Source organism: Sebastes fasciatus, chromosome 1, assembly GCF_043250625.1.
Source record: "Sebastes fasciatus isolate fSebFas1 chromosome 1, fSebFas1.pri, whole genome shotgun sequence".
NCBI lineage: Eukaryota > Metazoa > Chordata > Actinopteri > Perciformes > Sebastidae > Sebastes > Sebastes fasciatus.
Window position 1 is genome coordinate 7,165,174 of NC_133795.1, and position 22,049 is coordinate 7,187,222.

Consider the following 22,049-nt stretch of genomic DNA (forward strand, 5'->3'; position numbering starts at 1 on the left):
ACCGTTTCCAAGCGAACCAGAACGCAGGCTGCCTGCGTGGGCATTTGTTGAGATGGACACAGGTAAACGACAGGTTAACATGAGTGGGAGTGAACTGTCCACAAAAATAGTGACTTTATAAAGTAATTTGAGATAAACTAGAGGAGAAGGGACTTGTGCTCACAGTAGATCAGTGCCGAGTCAAAGTGATGAAAACATTTCAACAACATTATATCAAGGTCCGCGATTACCAGCATAGAAGTGGCTGCTCTCGAGGAAAACAAGATAAATTTGCTCCGTCGTACATGCCTTTCAGCTATTGTTTTTTAAGATTTGGTCCAATTTAATTTGTACACTGTGAAACCGAACCAGACTAAATAGAAAACAAACCAAAAGTATAAATTTCACTCTGATTCAGACAAGCCAAACGGACTATGGCTTGTGAAAGTGCCCGTAATTTTTTTTCATCTACTGTTGCTAGAATCCTAGCTAGCAATAATAGCTTCTTCATAGCCTTATTTAAGTTTAGTTTATTTGTTGTAAAGCTGCAAAGTTTGCAGACATGTATTTACGGTTTCTGCCAGAAGTAAAAAAAACAAAAACAGTTAACTGCTTTCAGAATATGTCCCTCTTTTTGTTTTTACTAAATCAGTGAGAAGTAGCAGTAAAATACCAATAATTAGTAATATTGATAAGCATCACTGGTAATAATACCAGTTCCTACCAGAAAACTACTGCCTCGGTCTTGCTGTGCTTGGGCTTTAAAGTCAGTAGTTCCTACTGTTTTTTTTTCCTTGTGTGTCTTGTAATTGTGTTTGATAATACTGCATTACTGTGCAGCTATATTGCAGCTCATGGTATGTTAATGGTGTTTTGATGAGTAAAAATGAGGCTGAACAATCAAATGACTGATATCAATTAGGTTTGTGCAGTATTTAGGTGATAACTGTCATTATTCTTCCAATTTGGGGTAAAAGTTGTTAAATTGAACCTGAACACGGACTATACACAGAGCATCAATGCTGTACCGGATCAAGTTGAATTGTGAAGTCTTTTTACAATTATTACATAACTAATTGTGCGGCCTACTTATTATCTCCCAGTCAGAAGAACTCAGAACTGGTTCCTGTCAGACACATTGAATGCCAGGTTTAACACCTTAATAGTAACCTGTTAGCACATGTTGTTTGTAGCATTGCTGTGAAAGGGTGAACACATTTTCCCTCGAGTATCTGCAGATACATATTTTCATTACACTGAACCCATTATATCAAAAACATTACACAATCACATCAGCAGGATAAGAAAAATACAGTATTCTGCATCATGTTGTTCACCATGATGATGGATTTCTTGCCGTTAATTATGTAATGGCTTTAGTAAGCATGCCACCTACATCCTGCTCATCTGTGAAGCAAGTAATACAGTATGTAGGCTGAAAAGCTCAACTAGTACTAACAACTAGACATTGAAATTTGTTCTACAGTTTCATTTAATGTAGATAGGCATCTGAATATTTAAGAGATTCAACTTAAAAACAACTGTTCTGGACTTAATGCCTGTTTATGAATGAGTAAGGAATCTTTTTGTCAGTCAGTTTTTATTTTTAAAAATTAAAAATTGTAAGTATTGAACTGTGTAGAGCTGCAACGATTATTCGAGTAGTTGTCAACTATTAAATTAATCGCCAAATATTATTAGATTTATCTATTATGAATACTTTTTTGAGTAATTTCTTAAGAAAAAAAAGTCCAAATTATCCGATTCTAGCTTCTTAAATGTGAATATTTTCTGGTTTCTTTACTCCTCTATGACAGTAAACTGAATAACTTTGAGTTGTGGACAAAACAAGACATCTGATGACGTCATCTTGGGCTTTTGGGAAACACTGATCGACATTTTTCACCATTTTATGACATTTTATAGACCAAACAACTAATCGATTAATCAAGAAAATAATCTACAGATGAATTGATAATGAAAATAATCATTAGTTGCAGCCCTAGAACCGTGTATCCCATACTTAATGCCTTGTTACACTACTTGTGATTACTATATTTGCTTGTCTGTCAAAGGAACTTACTCTGATCTGCCCCACTGACTGTGTTTTTGGCCCCCGAAACTGTCAAAACTGCCATCTCTGCTTAAAACCAAACTCGTAAATTGCTCTAAATAATGTTGAGTTTTCATCCAATTTCGAAGGGTGGCCACATGGAACAGGGTAGTATCAGGGTAGTAGTACAGACGGTGGTGCCAATTGAACCACAGTCAAATAGAATCACTTGTTCCAGTATGGCAATAGCAATCAGATGAACATATATGAGCACCACAAACGAATGGAAAACCTGGTGATCACTTGCCAAAAGTAGAGCAACCTCCATACAAAATACTGGATCGGACTAATGGCCAACTTTTGTTAGTGTTGTTTGGTATACAAAATACTGCATTGGTGCAAAGCTTAATGTGATGTGGCAATCTCAGGAGGCCTTTCGATTGGAGCGTTGCCTTAACGACAAGCCACATACACAGGGGTGACGTCACCAACAGGCAGAGTGAAGAGCAGTAATGGTGAAAGGAACATTTTCCACTTTATCCAGAAAGGAGAGGGAAAAAAAATCAGTCCAATTAAGAAATAAATGGTGTAGAAAAAAATGGATAGTAATAAATTATACAACACATGCCTTGCCAGTGTTGACATGCCGTAGTAAGTCTGGAGCCTTTAACGATGGCGAGGAAGTCTGTCATTCACAACTTGACTTTTCTTTGAACTTAAGGCTGCAATAAAGTAGAAATCGCATGTGGAAAATCAAAATGCTGTCTAGTACGGTGTTGTGAGCAAACGTCTGCACAATCACTGCAATTAATGGTAATTTTCTTTAATGAAAGGAGCTTTTAAATTGCAGGTGAACTATGAGATAGGAGGCAGACACGCAGCGCTCCTACAATTCCTGCTTGCATGGTCACATACGTGTACATATCCTCTTACAACTTACAACTGCAGTGCCATGCCAGCCACAGCTGCCTCTCAATCCAGACAGACCTAGAAAAACCACACCCCACTGCCACATAAGCCCAACATCAAGCTGTTTCATCTCGGAGATGTACAGAGAGGAAGAGGAACACAATGTAAACAAAGGGAATAAACGCAACCAACCATTTGGGACAGAGAAACCGTGGACTTTGCAGTAGTCGAGGCCAAAGCCCCTTATTGTTTTGGTTGCAAAGTAACTATTTTGCCTGTGCTAACACACCTTTTTTTAATGTATTTAATGGAGTATACATACGATGAGAACATGGTAGACAGGAAGAAGATAGAGAGTGTCCATGTAGCAGTTGAGAAGTTCATCCAGAAGTGACAGTGTGTCTTTTCTCTTCCCCTCTTTACCAGCGTCTCTTTCTGCTTCTCTTTAGACAGACAGAGAGCATCTGGTAGCAGTTATCTCACAAACCAAACTTTTTTTCACCCTTGTCTCTCCCCCAAAGCATTTTTTTTTTTATAAAAGGGGGCCCTAAACAAAACACAAACAAGGTCTTGCTAACATTTTACAATGGTAACAAAACTAGGCCAGGGAGCTACCCTCCCACTGGCTTGTTCAGGTGAACCCGTTTTACGAGCATTCTTCAGCTGGGGGAGCGAAAGTTAAAGGGGGAGTTGAAGTTAAAGAGGAAGGGCAAGGAGGGGAGGGGGGGACAAAGCTCTTGGCACCCCCTTCCCTAATAAACTCTTGCCTTCGTCCAATCAACGAGGACTACAGAGAGTGAACTGTTCCAAATCCTTGCTGGTTATAAACTGGAATTGGGTGCAATGATTGCTTCAGGCTGCCCGTTTGGCTTTTTAGAAGTGTGCATGGCTCACATATGGCTCAGCTAGCCTAACACTTGGGTATTACCTCAGAGTTGAAGAAGAGGGGACAGAGGGGATGAATGAGATGTGACTTCAAATAGAGTCAGAGTGCAAACTGCACCGCTTGACTTTGGACCGGCTGTCTGGCTTCCTCTGACTCGTGAATAACAATCTGGTTCCAGCAGCGCTCAGCTCATATTCTCACTCTCACTTGTTTGGGCGAAGTAGCTGTAAATATTTTAGCAGTGGAAACACGACTGTCTTGTTGGGCAGAGTTTTCTATATTTAGCTCTACAGAGGTAGGCAGAACTTACCTGTTGAGTACTTACTACCACACCAGTAAGGGGGTTGTTCACTTTAGCAAACACAAAAGACAGATCGCTGTCACTGCATGAGTGACCTTGAGATGTGGGGACTAAACAGGATGTTTTATACGGCTTGAGCTGACCACAGGAAACTTTCTTAAAGCTTGGTTGTAAAACAGTCTCCTGGAGCCTAAATGGTATGGAGTAAAACTTCCGAGAATCACAATCAAATGTTAAATAACTTGGAAACAGGTAAATCCCATTTACTTTAAAGACAAAAAGATTAGTGGAAAATGTAAAGAGCTACAAGTACTAGTTGAAAGTTATCCATCAGAGGCAGCAACTCCTTGATTAACCCTACACTACCTGTACTGCTGCCCAACAAAAAAAAAAGGTACTAAGACCAAGGGGTCATATTTCAATTAGGGGAAACAATCAGGCTTTCCTTTCAGCTCTGTGTGTCACCAAGAGTCTTCTCAGAGCCACTGCTCACCCACACAGCTATTAATCTTAAATTGAACACATTGGCCCACCACATGACCGATTGGCAGTTACTCGAAACGAAACTCATTATCTGTCTCTCTGTAGGCACACAGACGGACGAAACACAAAAAGAATGCCGTGTATTCAGACATCAGTGACGCAAAAATGCAGCTTGACAGAAGACAGATTAGAGACAGATATCAAAAAGTGGCAAGTTCTCCACTTATATTTCCTGTTTGTCTATGATACCAGCCAGTATTTAGAGCTCAACGCAACCACATAGCACCAATATTTACCCAAGCCCGTTAAAAACGGAGATCATGTAGCTAAATGAAGTTTTTAATTATTTAAAAAGATTTAATTTTGAACACAGATCCTAATTTATAAGAACTTCATTGAGAAACATGATTTCTAATTCGGCGTACGGAATTCAGAAATCCAGTTTGAACCGACTGTGCTTCCATATACATCTACAATTACGCATATAAATATATAGTGTTTATAATACATGGAATAAATACAGATTCAGGATTGACAAAATCCAAACATTATCCTACCACACTGGTACAGATGTCACTGAATACATTCAAATAGAGCTGCAACGATTAGTTGACTAATCTATTTTGATAATCGATTTATCATTAAAGTAATTTCTCATGCAAAAATGTCAGAAAATGCCGTTTTTAGGCTCTCAGATATGAAAATGACCTGCTTTTCTCTGTTTTATATCATATTGAAGTCAACGAAAACAATTAAAGTCAACAAAACAAGACATCTAAAGACATCACCTTGGACTCTGAGGAATTGGGATGAACATTTTTCACTATTTTCTGACATTTTATGGACCAAATGATTAATCAAAAAAACAATGGAGAGATTAATCGATAATGAAAATAATCGTTAGTTGCAACCTTACATTCAAACAGATGTATTATCTGACATGCCTGATCCCCAGATTTATTAGTTTACTAAATCAGTTTGGTTAATATCTCATCAAAAAATATATTCTTACATTTTTATTGTATTGTTGCCTGGATGCTAAAATATTCAACATCAAAAAGTAACCTCTATGTAATACCTAAATATCGAGTAATGCCACTAATCGTATGCTCATTCAATTATCAATCAGGCAATCTGATGTAAGCACAGAATCTGCCACCAGAGAGAGACTTCTCCCGGTCCCATGAGAAAAAGTGATAAGTTAATGAATTATTGAGAGCGTAGGGGCCGGCAGACAAAGAGCGAAAGCCATGCATCCCAGTCACTTCTTCACCCCATCTGCAGTCAAAGAATCCCCCCAAAGATTGATTCATTGTTAACGCAGCCTGACACCCTGTGTGAGGGAGAAAGAAAGTGGTAGATAAAGGGACAGAGAATGGGGGACAGGGGGCTCCATTTGCCAAGAATATGAGCAGAAGCGGTTCATTGGACAGGTTCCCACAGTGGTCATTCTACCACTTACAAAAATACCACATACGTGGGCTTGAGTAATGGCATTCCATCAGACTCGAAATAAAGACAAGTTAGCTCATCCTTTCTTGCTCTTTCCCAGCTATATGTCATTTAAATGCACACATTATTTCGATATTACAGCTTGTTTAATGAGTGACCAGCATCCTACAGTGTAGTAATATGACAAAAAACATGATTTCAGAAACTCTCACGTGGAAATGAGCATTGAGCTGTAAATACCTGCAAGTATTGGCAGGGATGGCCCCAGGCGAAGAGAGCGACAGCACACCTAGACCTTAACCGTTTCAGTGGAATGACTAACCTTGCTCCTTATTGTCTGCCTACATGTGAGCACCCTCTCCAAGAATGTCCTCTTACCACCTCAAAAACTGAGTGCTCAGCAGCATACACATTGTCGAGCAGAGAGAAAGCAAACCTGGACTCTACCTGAACCCTGTGTGTGATCATCCTCCCCCTGCACTGAAACACATCCATCTCCCTCTGCCAGTCTGTCTCTGTCTCTCCCTCTCTCTCTCTCTCTCTCTCTCACACATATACACATGCACCTAAATATGATTTATCAGCGGTGAAAAGCAACATTTATCATACTGTGATGGGCTATTATACCAACCATTACAATCACGGATACGTAATCTCACTACAGCCATGCAAATAATTAACAGATGCTGTGGATTCTCCAGAGCAGCCACGCTGAGCAAGGCAGTTCAAGTTTGGTTGCCAGCAGTGAAAATGTAAAAAAAATATTTAATAAATGTATGTAAATGTATAAATCACGAAACAAGAAAATATTTTTATTATTTTCTGAAAAGCTAAAAATTTGTGCGTATCTCATTTCATATATGATCAAATTAGTTTGTTGCTATTTTACTATTTAAAAACTTATAAAAACAATTTTTTTAGGATAGCATTCCTATAAGTAGAAGGGTATAAATATATGTATGTATACATCCGTTTCGGGACGCATGTGTACATTTATGTATATATACTGTATATTTGTTTTATCAACTTGTCCTACCATTTTACCGCTTCTATTATTATTGATATGTTATGTGATGTTCTGTTATAGCAGTTAACATATTTGTTTTACTCTATCTGCTATTATTGTCTGATGTTCAGTTTTTTTACCATTTACCATATCTTTTACTTTATTTATCTGCTTTTATTGTCTTGTGAAGCACTTTGTAACATCTGTTTTGAGAAGTGCTATATAAACAAATGTATTGTTATTCACTTCTATTATTATTGATATGTACTGAGATGTTCTGTTTTAGCAGTTACCATATCTTTTACTTTATTTATCTGCTTTTATTGTGTCTTGTGAAGCACTTTGTTACATCTGTTTTGAGAAGTGCTATATAAATAAATGTATTATTATCATTATTTGTTTAGATGGTGTTGCATTTGCGTGTCAAATTAAAAGGTAGGAAAACTACTCCACAAACAAAAATGCAAGTACGATACACCGTGTTTAAGTGTGTTTATTTATGTAATGTTCTGTTTTAGCAGTTACCATATTTGTTTTACTCTATCTGCTTTCATTGTCTGATGTTCTGTTTTAGCAGTTACCATATCTTTTACTTTATTTATCTGCTTTTATTGTGTCTTGTGAAGCACTTTGTAACATGTTTTGAGAAGTGCTATATAAATAAATGTATTATTATTTGTTTAGATGGTGTTGCATTTACGTGTCAAATTAAAAGGTAGGAAAACTACTCCACAAACAAAATGCATGTACAATACATCGTCTTTAAGTGTGTTTACCTTCCACTACATACATACTGGATGCTACACAACCGTAACAAACGAGCAATAAACAATTCTATTTTGTTACCCAACACAACTACAGCGGTGTAACTAACGTTAGCTGTGTGTGAACACTGATAATTCCTGCAGCCCCGTTGGTACCGAAACTGCAACGCAGAGTCAGACCGTCTGATACAACGAAAAATACAGAGCCCACAGCTATTCAGCTGTGCGTTGTGTTTAATGAATAAATAAAAGCCCCTTTGGATCTAACAGAGTTAACATTTAGAAACACAACCGAGTTCACTCATAAGCAGTGTTTAATAATGAACAATAAACAAGTGTTTAATAGCCCAAACAGCTAACGATGTTGGGCTATTTCACCCTCTCTGAAAGCGAATCAAGAGAGCATGTATCTCGTAAACTTTGCAGCTAGTTAATGAGAAAATACACCGAAACCGATTAGAATAACACAGGTTTAACACACATTATCATCTATATTAATAGTTTAAGAGATAATACATATCATAATAGACATTAATAACAAACAAAACAGTGGTATAAGATGGTTCGTTGTATCACGGTAGCTTAATAAAAACCGAACAGCCTGCTCTGAAGCGGAGCAAACACCAACTGATAAAATGTGCACGTTCAAACACACACAACCGTTAGTGTTTAAAACTTAGTAATAACAGATTAATAAACTACCTGCAGAAAACTCACCGGCTTCGACGCTTTTCATTGAAGTAGAGCAGTTTCTTCTTTACGCCTCTACAAAACTCTCCGCCATCTTCAGTAAAAGGACCGTGTTTGTTTAAATGCGAAACACTCCCAGAGTGAGCGGAGAGGAGGGAGCACAGCTTGTATAGCAGAGCAGAGCGCACTGCCAATGGGGCTTCTGGGTAATGGGGTTGTTTGTCTTCGCGAGCCGCATTCAAACTGTGTTGACACGTTCGGCAAACGAACTACACTAATACCCCATAGGCGATATGAGCAGCAAGTCACTGATATTATTATGGGGGAGAGATTTAAAACTTATTTATAGGCTGGCAGAAAAGCAGCTTTATGCAAATCATACCCTAGGGCATTACATTATTATTATGTTATTCACTTTACATACAATTATATATTTTTTTTCACAAAATGTAAATAATTGAAGATTGTTTTGTTTTTTTAAATATTGAAGAGAACACAAGTGGGGATTTATTTAACAGAAACATGTGCACCTTGTATGAGGGTTGACTTCTAGTGAAGCAAAATAGTGTAAAAGCTATTTTTTCTGGGACTTTACAAATGTCCAGGCAATTTGAAAGGGTGTATGATGTGTAATGTGGTCTTTAATTTAATTCTTGTTATTATACTATTTGTCTCGCACCAACAAAGCCAAAGAAAATTCCTCGTGTATACCCCTTACACCTGGCAATAAACACCTTTCTGATTCTGATTCTGATTCTAATTAAGCTGTAATAAATATATAATTGCCAAATATTAATTTGCAATCATGATTTATTGTCTCTATCTTGTTAATCGGAACACTCCATCCGTTGCCTCACATTTGGCCTTTTAATACCTTGCAAATATGTCAGTTATAAAGTGACTTTTTCCAAAAATGACTTGCTTCAGCACACTTTTCAAGCTTAATGTCCCGATGAAGGTCCTTGTTGAAAGAAACGTTGACTAATAAAGCAGAGAAAAGTGTGTGCGGGAGCAAGTCATTTTTTAAAAAAAAGTACATATTGGAGGGGATTTACTCCCAGCACCAGAAACAAATTTTGAGAATGTGCATGTTTTCCTCTCCTTGAAGTTATAAAGTGACTGCCACTGCCATACATGCCACCATGTGCAGCATGATACCCACAAGGTTCTGGGGTCCAGTGTCAGTTATATTAATTGGAGTGAGTGTGGAGCCACCATGCCATGGCCCCTGAGTAGCCACAGAGGATGGAAGAATGTCTCCATGGTGATCTCTCAGGCACACTAGTTTGATTTTTTACTAAGGAGGGAGGGAGGGCCAAAGATGGAGGGAGTGAGGGCCAAAGATGGAGGGAGATCAGCAGGATGGGAGTGGGGGAGTAAAGAAGAGAAGAGGCAGAGTTAAAAACTAGGTAATTAGCTCCTTACTTGCTCTTTCCTGCCTGAACATATTTCTGCAAACAGATTTAAAACTTTGAGGTGATAAAACTAAAGGGTGTGTATGCAGGACAGAAATATCCATACAGTTTATTTGGTTAAAGCTTAGCTGCTGTGAAGGTTCATTACCAAAGTCACAGCCTTTTATGTTGTGCAACCAATTCACAAAAGCTATACTCAGTCAAAGTTAATGTTGACAGACATACAGTACTCCCTGAAATGTTACAACTACTAAAGATGAATAATAAGTAATTCATACATTATTCACAATATTGATGAAACATATGATTACATGTAGATTAACCCAGATCTATGCTGATTGTTTGCTAATGTCAGATGATTTTCATGTCAAGACATGATGAAATCACCAAAAACAAAACAAAAAAAGCCTTGTGCATTTTTGTTGTGTGTGTTTTTTGGTCTGTTTGTATGTCTTCTTGAGTGAGAGAGCCTCAATTACATTCCATGGAGACCCAAAGAGGGGCCCAGTGGCCCTCTGTTTGTGCCCCTTCCCCCACAAAACACGGCAAACTGACCTCCCCCCTCAATGAGTGTGAATGTGAGACACTTTATCCCATCCCCCCTCCCTACTCAGCCTCTCTACTCTGAAAGGACAGGAGATAACAATTTGAAAGGACAGGAGATAGCCCCATAATCATTAATGTATTCAGATTAGTTTACCTGCAAACAGCACACAGCATGCCTTTCTTTGCACCAAGCCCAACCCCATCCCCCAAACTCTCAACACAATATGCAGATGCAGTAAAGCACTGAAAACATCTTGCATAACCAAGATCAGTTACAACACAAGTTATAACCAAACAAGATGACAATAAATCATTTTAAAATATAAAATCCAGGTTCGTGAACTGTGTGCATTCCATGATATTGTGGGTCTAAAAATGATAACAAGTTTAAAGTTCAGTAAAACACATTGATTGTCTTTTCAGTTACTAGTAAAATGTATATATATTTTTAATTTATAGGCAAATCACTGATATAATTCCTCTGGCTTCTCTTCTGAATTAAACTTTAATACTAGTCAAATCAAGTCACTAAAACACAGCTGAAAACAGAGTTAGACCTAAAGGTATGCTTTTTTTCTTATTTTTTCCCCAATACTTTGATTGTGGAAAAAACAAACAAAAAGACAAAAAAAACATTGACACTTTTGTTTTTAAATGCCCCAAATGGCAACATGAATATAATAGATTTTATTGCCTTTTAGAAACCACAAAACAATAAAGCATAAGCCCATGTCTAATTATTATTAGCAAATCTCAAGAAGTGGATTAAAAAAACATTTTGCTTGATATGACTTTCTGCAGGTTAACTTAATTCCTTTTACAATGATAAATGTCAAGAACTTCTGTGAAAAATAAATAAATAAATAATGATATTGATGAATTAGAGCACAGCACAGAAAGTGACCAGATTTACAGTGTGTGCACATTGAGAGGAAAAAGATGGAAGAAGTCTCCTAAAACCACATGAGCATGTTTTATATTCAAGGCCTTGAATCCAAGGAAGATTTACAGCTATACTCAAGGACTGACCTGAGCAGAAGTCTAGCCAGGGCGCCATCTGGTGGACTGCAGGGCTCATCACCAGTCCGCTCACAGGTCATCGTCTGCAGGTAAATGTACCTTTGATTGACAAAGGTGACAGAAAATACATAAAACAATAGCTTATAATAAGTTTTTTACGTGTGGTGTCACCAGAGTAATAATGTTTAATCGTTAAATGAAGAGTTTTCACGACGTCTTTAGCTGATATCTCCGTATTTAGTGTGTTTTGTGCAGAAGCTCATGGCTAATTAGTTAGCATTAAGCTAACTGAAGCTAATGAGCAGTCAGTTCTGCTATTAGCGTTAACTAGCGAGATATATGGAAATTGACTCGTGTTAAAAGCATCCCAATTATAAAAAGTAACCTTAGTTGAAAGTAGGAAACACAACATTTTTCCTAGCTACACACATTTGTATTATTAGTCGTCCTTTTGCTAGCTAGTTAGCTAGCAGCTGAGAGCTAGCTAACATACATCATAACTGTTTGTTGTTTTAACATTTATATTAAAATATAATATTGTATATATTATATAGATATTGTATTTTTAAATGGTATTCTTTCTTTGCTGACTCTTTCCAAGGCAACCCACAGATTTGAGGATTTGTTTGAGTAATATTATCCTACATATTTAACGGGATGGGGTTTATTAGTCGTCACTTGGCTAGCTAGTTAACTTATTTTATTATTATAGCTTATTTATTGCTTTTTTTTTACCTTTTCTTGACTGTATTTGTTACCTGTTTATGTCTTTGTCCTCATTTGTTTGTCTTGTTGTGTTTTTAGCTTGACAGCCCTGTGCTTGCCATCGCTACTTTTAATATTGACTGATGTATTTTTTATTATTGTAAAGCACTTTGTGATTTTGTATCTGTGAAAGGTGCTATACAAATAAACTTTACTTACTTAGCTACTTAACTAGCAGCGGAGAGAATAGCTAAATCAAATAAGTAGCTAGCTAACATACATAATAACTTTTTGTCGTTTAACATTTAGATATTGTACTAAATAATAGTACTCTTACTTTGCTGACTCTTTCTAAGGCAACCCACCAATTTGAGGATTTGTTTGAGTAATATTATCCTACATATTTAACAGGGGATGGGGTTTATTAGTCTTCCCTTTGCTAGCTAGTTAACTAGCAGTGGAGAGAGACTAGCTAGCTAAACCAAATAAGTGGCAAGGCAACAAGGCAACAAAGCAAGGCAACAAGGCAAGGCAACGAGGCACAGGCCAGGCAAAGGCAAAGGCACAGGTCAGGCAAAGGCAAGGCAAGGCAAAGGCAAAGGCAAAGGCACAGGTCAGGCAAAGGCAAAGGCAAAGGCAAAGGCACAGGCACAGGCACAGGCACAGGTCAGGCAAAGGCAAGGCAATGGCAAAGGCAAAGGCAAAGGCAAGGCAAGAGGCAAGGCAAAGGCACAGGCCAGGCAAAGGCACAGGTCAGGCAAAGGCACAGGTCAGGCAAAGGCAAGGCAAGGCAAAGGCAAAGGCAAAGGCAAAGGCAAAGGCAAAGGCAAAGGCACAGGCACAGGCCAGGCAAAGGTACAGGCGAGGCAAAGGCACAGGCCAGGCAAAGGCAAAGGCAAAGGCAAGGCAAAGGCACAGGCAAGGCGAGGCGAGGCAAGGCAAGGCAAGGCAAGGCAGAGGCAAGGCAAGGCAAGGCAAGGCAGCTTTATTTGTATAGCACATTTCAGCAACAGGGCAATTCAGAGTGCTTTACATAAACATTCAAGAACATTGCGCCAAAGTGCAAAAGAACATTAAGACATAATTAAAAAAGTTATAAAATCATAAAGATATTAAAAGATTAGAAAATAAAAACAAGTTAAAAATAAAAGCTAGGATAGAATCTAAAATAGAATATAACACACAAGAGTGAAAGCTCTAGTGCAGTATAAGATCATTATCTGGTTTAATAAAAGGCAGCAGCAAACAGGAAAGTTTTAAGCTTTGATTTAAAAGAACTCAGAGTTGGAGCGGTTCTGCAGTTTTCTGGGAGCTAACATACATCATAACTTTTTGTTGTTTAACATTTAGATATTGTACTTTAAAATGGTATCCATACTTTGCTGACTCTTTCTAAGGCAACCCACCGATTTGAGGATTTGTTTGAGTAATATCATCCTACATATTTAACAGGTAACTAGCTCAAACTGTTATCGAGCTGAATGAATAATGCTAATTTACATGATGACTACATTGATGCAGGCGTCACCCATTAGGCCTGTAATCCACCCTACAGTGAATACTCCCCATGCATACCCTGTATTATCATGGCAAAAGCTCTCTTTTGACAAAGGCTGACAAATGGGCTCTTTGGTTAACTTATTTATGTGTTGGTGTTTTTTTTAATGAATACGTTTAAGAATATCTGGGCTACAGTGTGCACTGAGCTGTTCTATAGTTTTCCCACCAGAGGTCGCTGCTGTCTTTCTTCCTGTAGAAGGAAAGGCCACAGGAATCTGAATAGTGCAACCAGGTGCTTCACAGCAGTCAAACCTCACAAAAAGCAGACTGCAATTAGCTTTATAGCCAAGTGAAACAAACAATGAATTCCAGCATATAAGCTTTTACCTACAGAGAAGCAATCATTTCTTTTCCCCCTAAAACAAATTAACCCAATATATTGTTTGTCATCTTAATGCTTCCTGCCATGATGCAAATTAACAACAGAGTGATTTATGTCTGCCCTAAAGTGCCTGTTCAGTGTGAAGTAGATGGCTTTACTGTTATCGTGTTGTAAGTCACCAATTCCATTTTAGTTTTGACAGTGAGTACATTGATCCTATCAGTGACAGGGACAGTATTATGGAGATAAGAAGTTACCCAAGTGGTTACCCATTAACTCTATAGATTTATATGAAACATCAGTGGATAATTTGCTCACAGGTAGCGTCATCCAAATATCTTTGATAAGCACTTCTCAGATTTACATTTAGATAGATAGATAGATAGATAGATAGATAGATACTTTATTTATCCTCAGGGATAAATTCTCATGTCACAGCAGCAGTACAAGAAAGAACCGTGCCAATCAAAGAATACTGCAAAAAAAACCAAATCAAAACAGTATTAACAAAAAGAGTTAGAAGTAAATAAGTATGCCCATGCATACATTGTACAAATTTCTGTAATGTGTGCAAAATTGATAGTGATAGTGTTGCTATTGTAATTTGCTTTGCTAGTTTTTCACAAAGTTTATGTTCAATCCTAAAAATTTACTTTTGATATTGCATTACAAAATGATGGTTATAAAGTTTGAATAATCCGTTTATGTTTAGGTTCACTCCATCAGACATTCAGCATATATGTCTTTTTAGCAAGACACTAAATCCCTCCCTGCTGCAGCTGCTAGCTGTGTCTGTGCTGACAGCTCTCTGGCTCATGCAGTCACAAATTATTTATAACACTGTGAAATATGTAAGAAAAAAAAATCTCTCAAAATGAGACTGAATTTTTCTTTAATAGCTAATTTTTAACAAAATGGTGGAAGTGAATATAAAAATCAGATTAGATGAGAAAATATTATAAAGGCAACATGACACTTCCTCCTTGACCTATGTGAATTGAATTTTCAAAAGCAAAGTTATAAACTGTAATAACGTTAATTAGGGGTGCACCGATACAACTTTTTCAGTCCCGATAGCGATACCTGGGCTCTGGGTATTGGCCATTACTGAGTATCGATCCGATACCAGTGTTTAATTAATAAGCTGTATGTCTCTCTGTGTGGAAGTGACTGGGATCATTCTGTTAGGTGTAAGACAACATCAGGCTCAACTTAAACATTGTTTACTTAACTTTGTAAGACAAAATGTAACAAATAAATAGATAGATATCAATTTACTGAATTATTTATTATTAAAATAACAAATTGTACACCAGCATTGTAATAGAAAATCTTCAAAATTAACTGGAATTACAATTCAGGTGTAAACCTTTTTAATGCAGCAACAAATTGGTCAGAAATAAACTGCAATTAAAATTTCAGTATATAATGTATATAGTATATAAATATAGAATAGATCAGCCCCATTGTTACCGATATCCGATCCAGCTATTTGAGTCAGTATTGGCCAATCCGGTATAGGTATCTGTACATCCCCAATGTTAATATAAGATCACATGTTTCTAGAGACAGATATACATAAGGCAAACAAAAAAGAAAACAAGAAGCTCCTAATGGCAAAATTGCAATAAATGCAGGAGAACTGTGCTTACAACGTATTCTGAGGTAGCATAAATTCTCTTGTAGGTCATTAAAAATCTTGTTAAAATCTTGTTAAAATCTTGTTGAATCATGCAGACACTGAGTCACTGTTTCTTTAACAGTACAATCGTGGCCTACTATGTGGAACCACATTGTTAACATGTGATCACACCAGTTCAAAAGCCAGTTTCAGGCAAATCACATGACTGTAATTTAGTCTGCGTTTTAAGCATTGTTGTTAAACCGTTACAGGCCAAAGAAACAGAGTACATTTCAGTTAGTTCCTGTTTACTCATTGCTTGTATTTATACAGCAGTTTTTATCTTCCCCATTGATGGTTGCTTGAACAGCCACAGGCCTGTTCTTTGTGTGCACATCTGCTGACTACCCCTCACAGCTACAACTACTTTACAGCAAGCGTATGAAGCAACAGCAGCTGTGTGCAGTCTTCTTGGTAGCTGAGAGGTCTGCAGAGGGTGATTATTTTGATCCTGGCCTAGCTCCTCTTGCTCTGCGTTTTATTAGCTTGCCCGTGCTAAACAAAAGACAAGCAGCCAGGAAATGCACTAGCCAATCAGCAGCTGCCTTACATTTTGTCAGCATGCGCGGCCAGTCTCAGAGTGCCTTATATCAGAGCAGTGAGTCGGACAGCTTGGAGAGCCGTGGCTGTGTGCTCTGAGCAGGGTGAGGGCTGACAGGGCTGTCCTCCATGTTTTAATAAGCATTGACATATCACACAGAGTTTGTAGCCATGCATCCACAGAGGTAAGCCTTATTTTCATTCTTTTACATATACAACACTGTTGATAAGGCACCAGCCACTGTGTGTGATCCGTGCCTGAGTAATAATACAGGTTTGTCTGACAGACTGGGGGAGGGGGAAGAGTATTTGTCACCCCACAGCATAGGAGTGGAGCCTGGAAGGAGAGCATAGCATGTTACAGTACAACATACTGCCTCTGCTAACTGGGTGGCTGTCTGGACACACAGCAGGGGGCCCACAGGTCAAGTGTAAGGTCATTGTGTATTCATAGTATACTGACTATAACCTGCTTTCTTTTATCAAGATCAAAAGAGGAATGGGTTTTTGTGGCTGCCCCAGGCCTATGCTGTCAAGATGGCAGGCCTGGTGAGGGATCCAGGAGAGACAGGGAGCAGTGCAGAGGGGAGTCCCCAGAGGAATTAACAGATGGTAAACTGACAGCACAGCAAGTTTAATTTAGGCCTCAAACTGGCATGAGAGCAAGGCAGCAGGGCACTGTTGGTAATTGTTTGCTAGACTAACATGGCAATGAAACAGACTGTAACATTTTTCTACACTTCCCCCAGTTCACCCACCACGATTGCCTTGGTGAATAAATGCTTTAAACAGGCCTAAACCTGTAAGCTGCTCACCAGTTTTCTAAAATACCAATTATCTACGGACTAAATATGCCGTAGCAGCTTATATATCACAGGGTTGGAGGAATTGCCTGAGCCTAATGGTGTGCACTGCCTCCCAGTGTTGTTCTCTGCTGCCGAGTGTCAGCCATTTTAGAGAGCTTCCCCTTTCTGTCCCTCTGCTCCAAGCACACTGAGTGTTTGTATGTAAGAGAGAAGGAAAGAAGGAGGGAAGGACTTCCTCTGAAAAGGCTCTGCATAGAAACCTCATCTCATCCAGAGAGGCTTGAAAGCCTGTTTGAAGTCGACAAGGTTAGATTCTGTTTATATATAATGGTGTTAGTTTTCTGTATGCATGAATCAGATAAAAAAAAAAAAAGATTAAATTTAGTTATAGATTGTGTCTTATTTCTACCAGTTTATCAATATTGTTGTTTTATTCTTGAACATTTAATATATTCCAGGTGATATTTGTTTTGTCATTACTAGTGGATGATGTCATACAAAGGCTCTGTTTTAAATATAACCAGGGGGAACTATGGCCTGGATATAATGGCGCACATAATGTTGCTTGACCAGGAGCAGTCTGCATTGACTGAAACAGCAAATCCCCCCTCAGTGTTTTGTGAATGGCTCTTGGTAATTCGTCTAATCCCTTCATTCCACTATGGTGGGAGGATTGGTGTAGACCGAAGCACACAGCCTATTTAGTTTGGTGTGTCTTGTCTTTGAAATATCCACCAGTTGACCTTCTTGGAAGTGCTTAGATGATGTAGTTGGCCTTGACATTTTGGCCTCGATGAGTTTCTCTTTTGAAGGATGGTTTATACTTGTGTTGCACTCAATGTGTACCAATCGTGTGCATTGTTTGTATCCATGCTTTGAAGTTCTATGCATACATTTGGTCAAACAGGTATAACTTCCAAAGAGAGATGGAGAAATGAATAGCGTCGCTCTCAGTTTATTCACGTTATTGTCGGCTTACTGCTCACACACCGATCTCCAGGCGGATATTGATTATGAGACATTATATGTTGGAGAAGCATTGCAGAGAGAGAGAGAGGAAGGGAGGGAGGGGGCTATGCCTTCCATGCTGTCTGGGAGGCCTGTGACATTTTCAGTCCTGTCTTTGTGTCCAGTATTAGGCCCATGCTGCATATCAACATGCTGGGGCACATAATAAGCTGCATGTGGTCTTTTACAGCAGATTCGAGTGGTGCCGTGTGTAGTGCTGTGTGTGTGCGGCGCACACTGTGGTCAGAGAGAGAGAGAGAGGGAGAGAGGGAGAGAGAGAGAGAGAGAGAGAGTGTTCAAAATGGATGCCATACACATACACTGGCTGAGAGCACAGTGAGGGAGGGAATCTGATCCTCTCCCTGTCAAGAGCTGCATCTTACATGTGTGATAAAAGGCACACGGCCAGTGTGTGTCTGTATGGGGTTTAAAGGGAGTGCGAGACTTGGTTTTCAGGAGGTTTGTTAGCAACAGTGAAGAGCAGTCCTCTCTGCATTGCAGCACTGTGGTTGAGGAGAGCGGGGAGAAGAGAGCCTGTGTGGCACACCGAGCCGAGCACCCAATCAGGCGCCTCCGTGTGGTGCTTAAGCCAATCGGCAGCCTGCAGCCGAGGTTAAAGATTGACAATTGCAGGAGAGAGCAGCAGGGAGAGAAGGCCTTCTGGGAAACCTGGACCCATCTTTTCCCTCATCCCCCAACGCCCTCAATAATTGAAAAAGATTAAAGAATAGGCTGAAGAATCTGTATGTGAGTAAGGAAAAAAAAAAAAAGGTATGCTGTTGATTTCCTACATTGAAGCATGGATGTTGTGGTAATGGTGGGTGTGGGGAGGGTTGTATCAGTAGGTTACAATAGGCTGATCTTGTGCTCTGTGATTTAAAAATGTTTTTGTCAGGATGGCCAGGATTGATGTTCGTCCTTGTGCTTGTCCCTGTCTTTCTCTTTGTCTTCTGTTGCTGTATTTCCTGCTCTGGACAGGGCAGGATGTTGCTGGGCTAGATTGTCTGAGGCTGTCCAGACAGGTTAGACGAGGAGGCCGGTAAAGCCATTTCACTGCACACTGCACTCCTGTCTGTCTCTGCAGATGTGCTCCTGCCTGTATATTTCATTCTTCTTTAGTGATGGAGGAGCAGGAGATGTTGGGGAGGGGGGGGGTTTGTGAACAAGATTATTGAAATGGAAGCAGTATCTTTTTGTTTCCAGTCTCTATTTTTCACACAAAACATTCAAATGGTGCTTTCCTCGGTGAGTAAGTGAAAGGAAAATTGGCAGAATTGAAGCCATCTGAACGGCGAGGCCAGTGCATCTGCTGTTGTGTCAGAGAAAATGGCAATAATAATAGGATCGACAACACGGCGCCTACAAACCAAGGTGAATCATGTTGAACTGATACTGAGGAAAAACCTGTTGGGCAGATTTTGAATAGAAGGTGGTTCACGGCACATTGCAGCTTACATTTCAACAAGGAAATGTTGCTCAACAGAACTGAGACTGTGATTGTGCAATACATCATGATATGATGTCTGTTATTAGGTCGAGTGATCAGTGAATATTACGTGGTTGTTTTAAAACAGCAGGGAAGTCTTATTTACATGCGTTTCACTTGCTGGATATCAGACGGTTCAGACACTTTCATGTTTACTATTTATAGATGTGTGGTCAGTGGAGAAAGGTGCCTGCTATTTATGATTGGAGAATGGCCCTAAACATTGAGCCGCCTGTGCTCCAGTCTTGGTGAACTTTAATCGAGTTTAAAATATTATCAACATTTGGAAGATGTCTGACTGAGTCACCAAGCTGCGGTCTAATTCTACTTCAGAGCTCAACATTATTTTTTGCATGTGTCTTTAATAGAGCTGCAACTAACGATTATTTTCATTGTAAATGAATCTGTTGATTATTTTTCTCTATTAATCGATCAGTTGTTTGGTCTATAAAATGTCAGAAAATGGTGAAAAATGTGTTTCCCAAAGCCCAAGATGACATTTTACTGTAAAGAAACCAGCACATATTCACATTTAAGAAGCTGGAATCAGATCATTTTTTTTCTTTTTTCTTAAAAAATGACTCAAACCGATTAATCCATTAACAAAATAGTTGGTGATTAGTTTAATAGTTGACTACTAATCTATTAATTGTTGCAGCTCTAGTCTTTAAGCTGTTGATGTATGGTTTGAGTGATAATGTTACCAGTATTGTTAGTCATGTGGGTCTTGAAAGTTGCAGTTCATTTTTGGTAAAAGGTCTATACAGTACCTGTATCATGTCTGGAATATAAATGTCTGGCATTCGGCATTTTGGAGACTCTTTCCAGTTGTTTCCATGCAACATAGTTAATTGTGTAGATTTGATGTGTTTATTGTAGGGCTGCCCTCTCTTAGTCGATTAGTTGACTAATTGGTCGTTTTGGTCTTAGCTGACTTCGAGATTTCTGTAGTGGATTAGTCGTTTTTATGCTTTTTTCATGCTGAATGATTTATTACCCAAAACTTATGAGCCAATCTCTGGTAAACACAAGATTTAAAGTGGTGCTTTTGTGTGGTTCAGATTTGTCAATTAAATCAACTAATTAATTAGTTGACATAATCGTATGAATGTTAGTCGACTAAGAATTTCTTTGGTCGAGGACAGCCCTAGTTTATTGAAACCTTCAGTAGACTAGAAAATGTTGAAAACAATGTTTTTGTCAACTGCACACAGTGCTGGAGGAAACAGAATCTACAAGTCATGTTTCATTATTTCACCATCCCAGACCATAAATGTTTGGTGAAAAACGTAACGATTCAAAGACACATTATAGCAATCCATTACTGGTGATAACTTAGTTTAGAGACTTAATTCTTCTTCAATTCTTCTTCTTTTGAAACCTATGTTATGAGGATAGTGCTTTGTCAGAAGTAGTGGTTTGAAGATGGGTTTTAATATGTATTTTTAATGATGATTTATGATGCTTCTGTTGCCAACTGAGCACCCCAGTTCTAACCAGAATTATATTAATGTCAAAGAGACCGCCTGCTGGCCAACTTGACCTTTCTTGTCTCGAATAACCCCATTGTAGTAGGATGAGGGAAATGTATTAAGAAGTAGGTGAGACTGTTTAATAACAAACTTCTACATAAATGTATTAAAGCCATAACACTGAAAAATGAAGCATTTACATTGCCACTAGTTTAGCATACAACTGGAGACGACTAATAATCACAATTGTTTGGATTTTGTTGGCACTTTGTCAGACACACAATGAGTTGTGTTTGGTGATATAAAACTCTTAGAAACTAGGTAAATATATCGATCAAATCCCCGGATCTTTCAATTGGCCTTCAAAGGCTGTTTAACTTTCTGGGCTAATAAACTATAATGTTGCTTGCACTAATTGGTCTTTACACGCCATAGTGTATGTCAACTTTGGGGGGCTATTGTCTGCTTTTATAAGATAAAGTGCAGTAGAGAGAGGACAGGAAATGAGGTACCAAAATCTTAACCCCTTGGCCACCAGGATGCCCCAACTAGAGTATACCTCTAAACAATGTGTTGTTCTAAGGAACAATTTAAAATAACGTTCTTAAAGGGATGGTTGAAGTGGGGTTGTATGAGGTACGTATCCATAGTCGGTGTATTACTTACAGTAGATGGCAGTTGGCACCGGAGCAAAGCAATATAGTGCTGTGGACGGGGGCAGCAGCAAAACGTATTGCTGCCCCCGTCCACAGCACTATATTGCTTTGCTCCGGTGCCAACTGCCATCTACTGTATCCATAGTCGGTGTATTACTTACAGTAGATATAATATATATATATATATATATATATATATTATATATACGGTGAAAATATTCTATCTATCTACTGTTTATATAGATAAATAAATATATAGATGGATCAAATATTTTCATCTCTTTATCTTGCCAGCAGACAGCCCTTTCT

At 38.6% G+C, this 22,049-nt stretch overlaps 2 protein-coding genes across 3 annotated transcripts in view; one reads left to right on the top strand and one right to left on the bottom strand.

Annotated features, from left to right (window-relative positions):
• The window catches only part of LOC141783381 (nuclear receptor coactivator 3-like), a 41,837-nt gene extending 33,148 nt beyond the window's left edge, over positions 1–8,689 (bottom strand). For both annotated transcript variants that reach the window (XM_074660766.1, XM_074660694.1), the window contains exon 1: positions 8,551–8,689. The gene's annotated coding sequence lies outside the window, so the exon portion shown is untranslated. The remainder of the gene's footprint in view (positions 1–8,550) is intronic.
• A 7,554-nt stretch (positions 8,690–16,243) lies between these two features.
• Positions 16,244–22,049, top strand: part of LOC141776449 (uncharacterized) — a 45,793-nt gene continuing 39,987 nt past the window's right edge. The window contains exon 1 of the mRNA XM_074650066.1: positions 16,244–16,497. Within this exon, the coding sequence (XP_074506167.1) occupies positions 16,484–16,497 (14 nt within the window). The 5' untranslated portion in view covers positions 16,244–16,483. The remainder of the gene's footprint in view (positions 16,498–22,049) is intronic.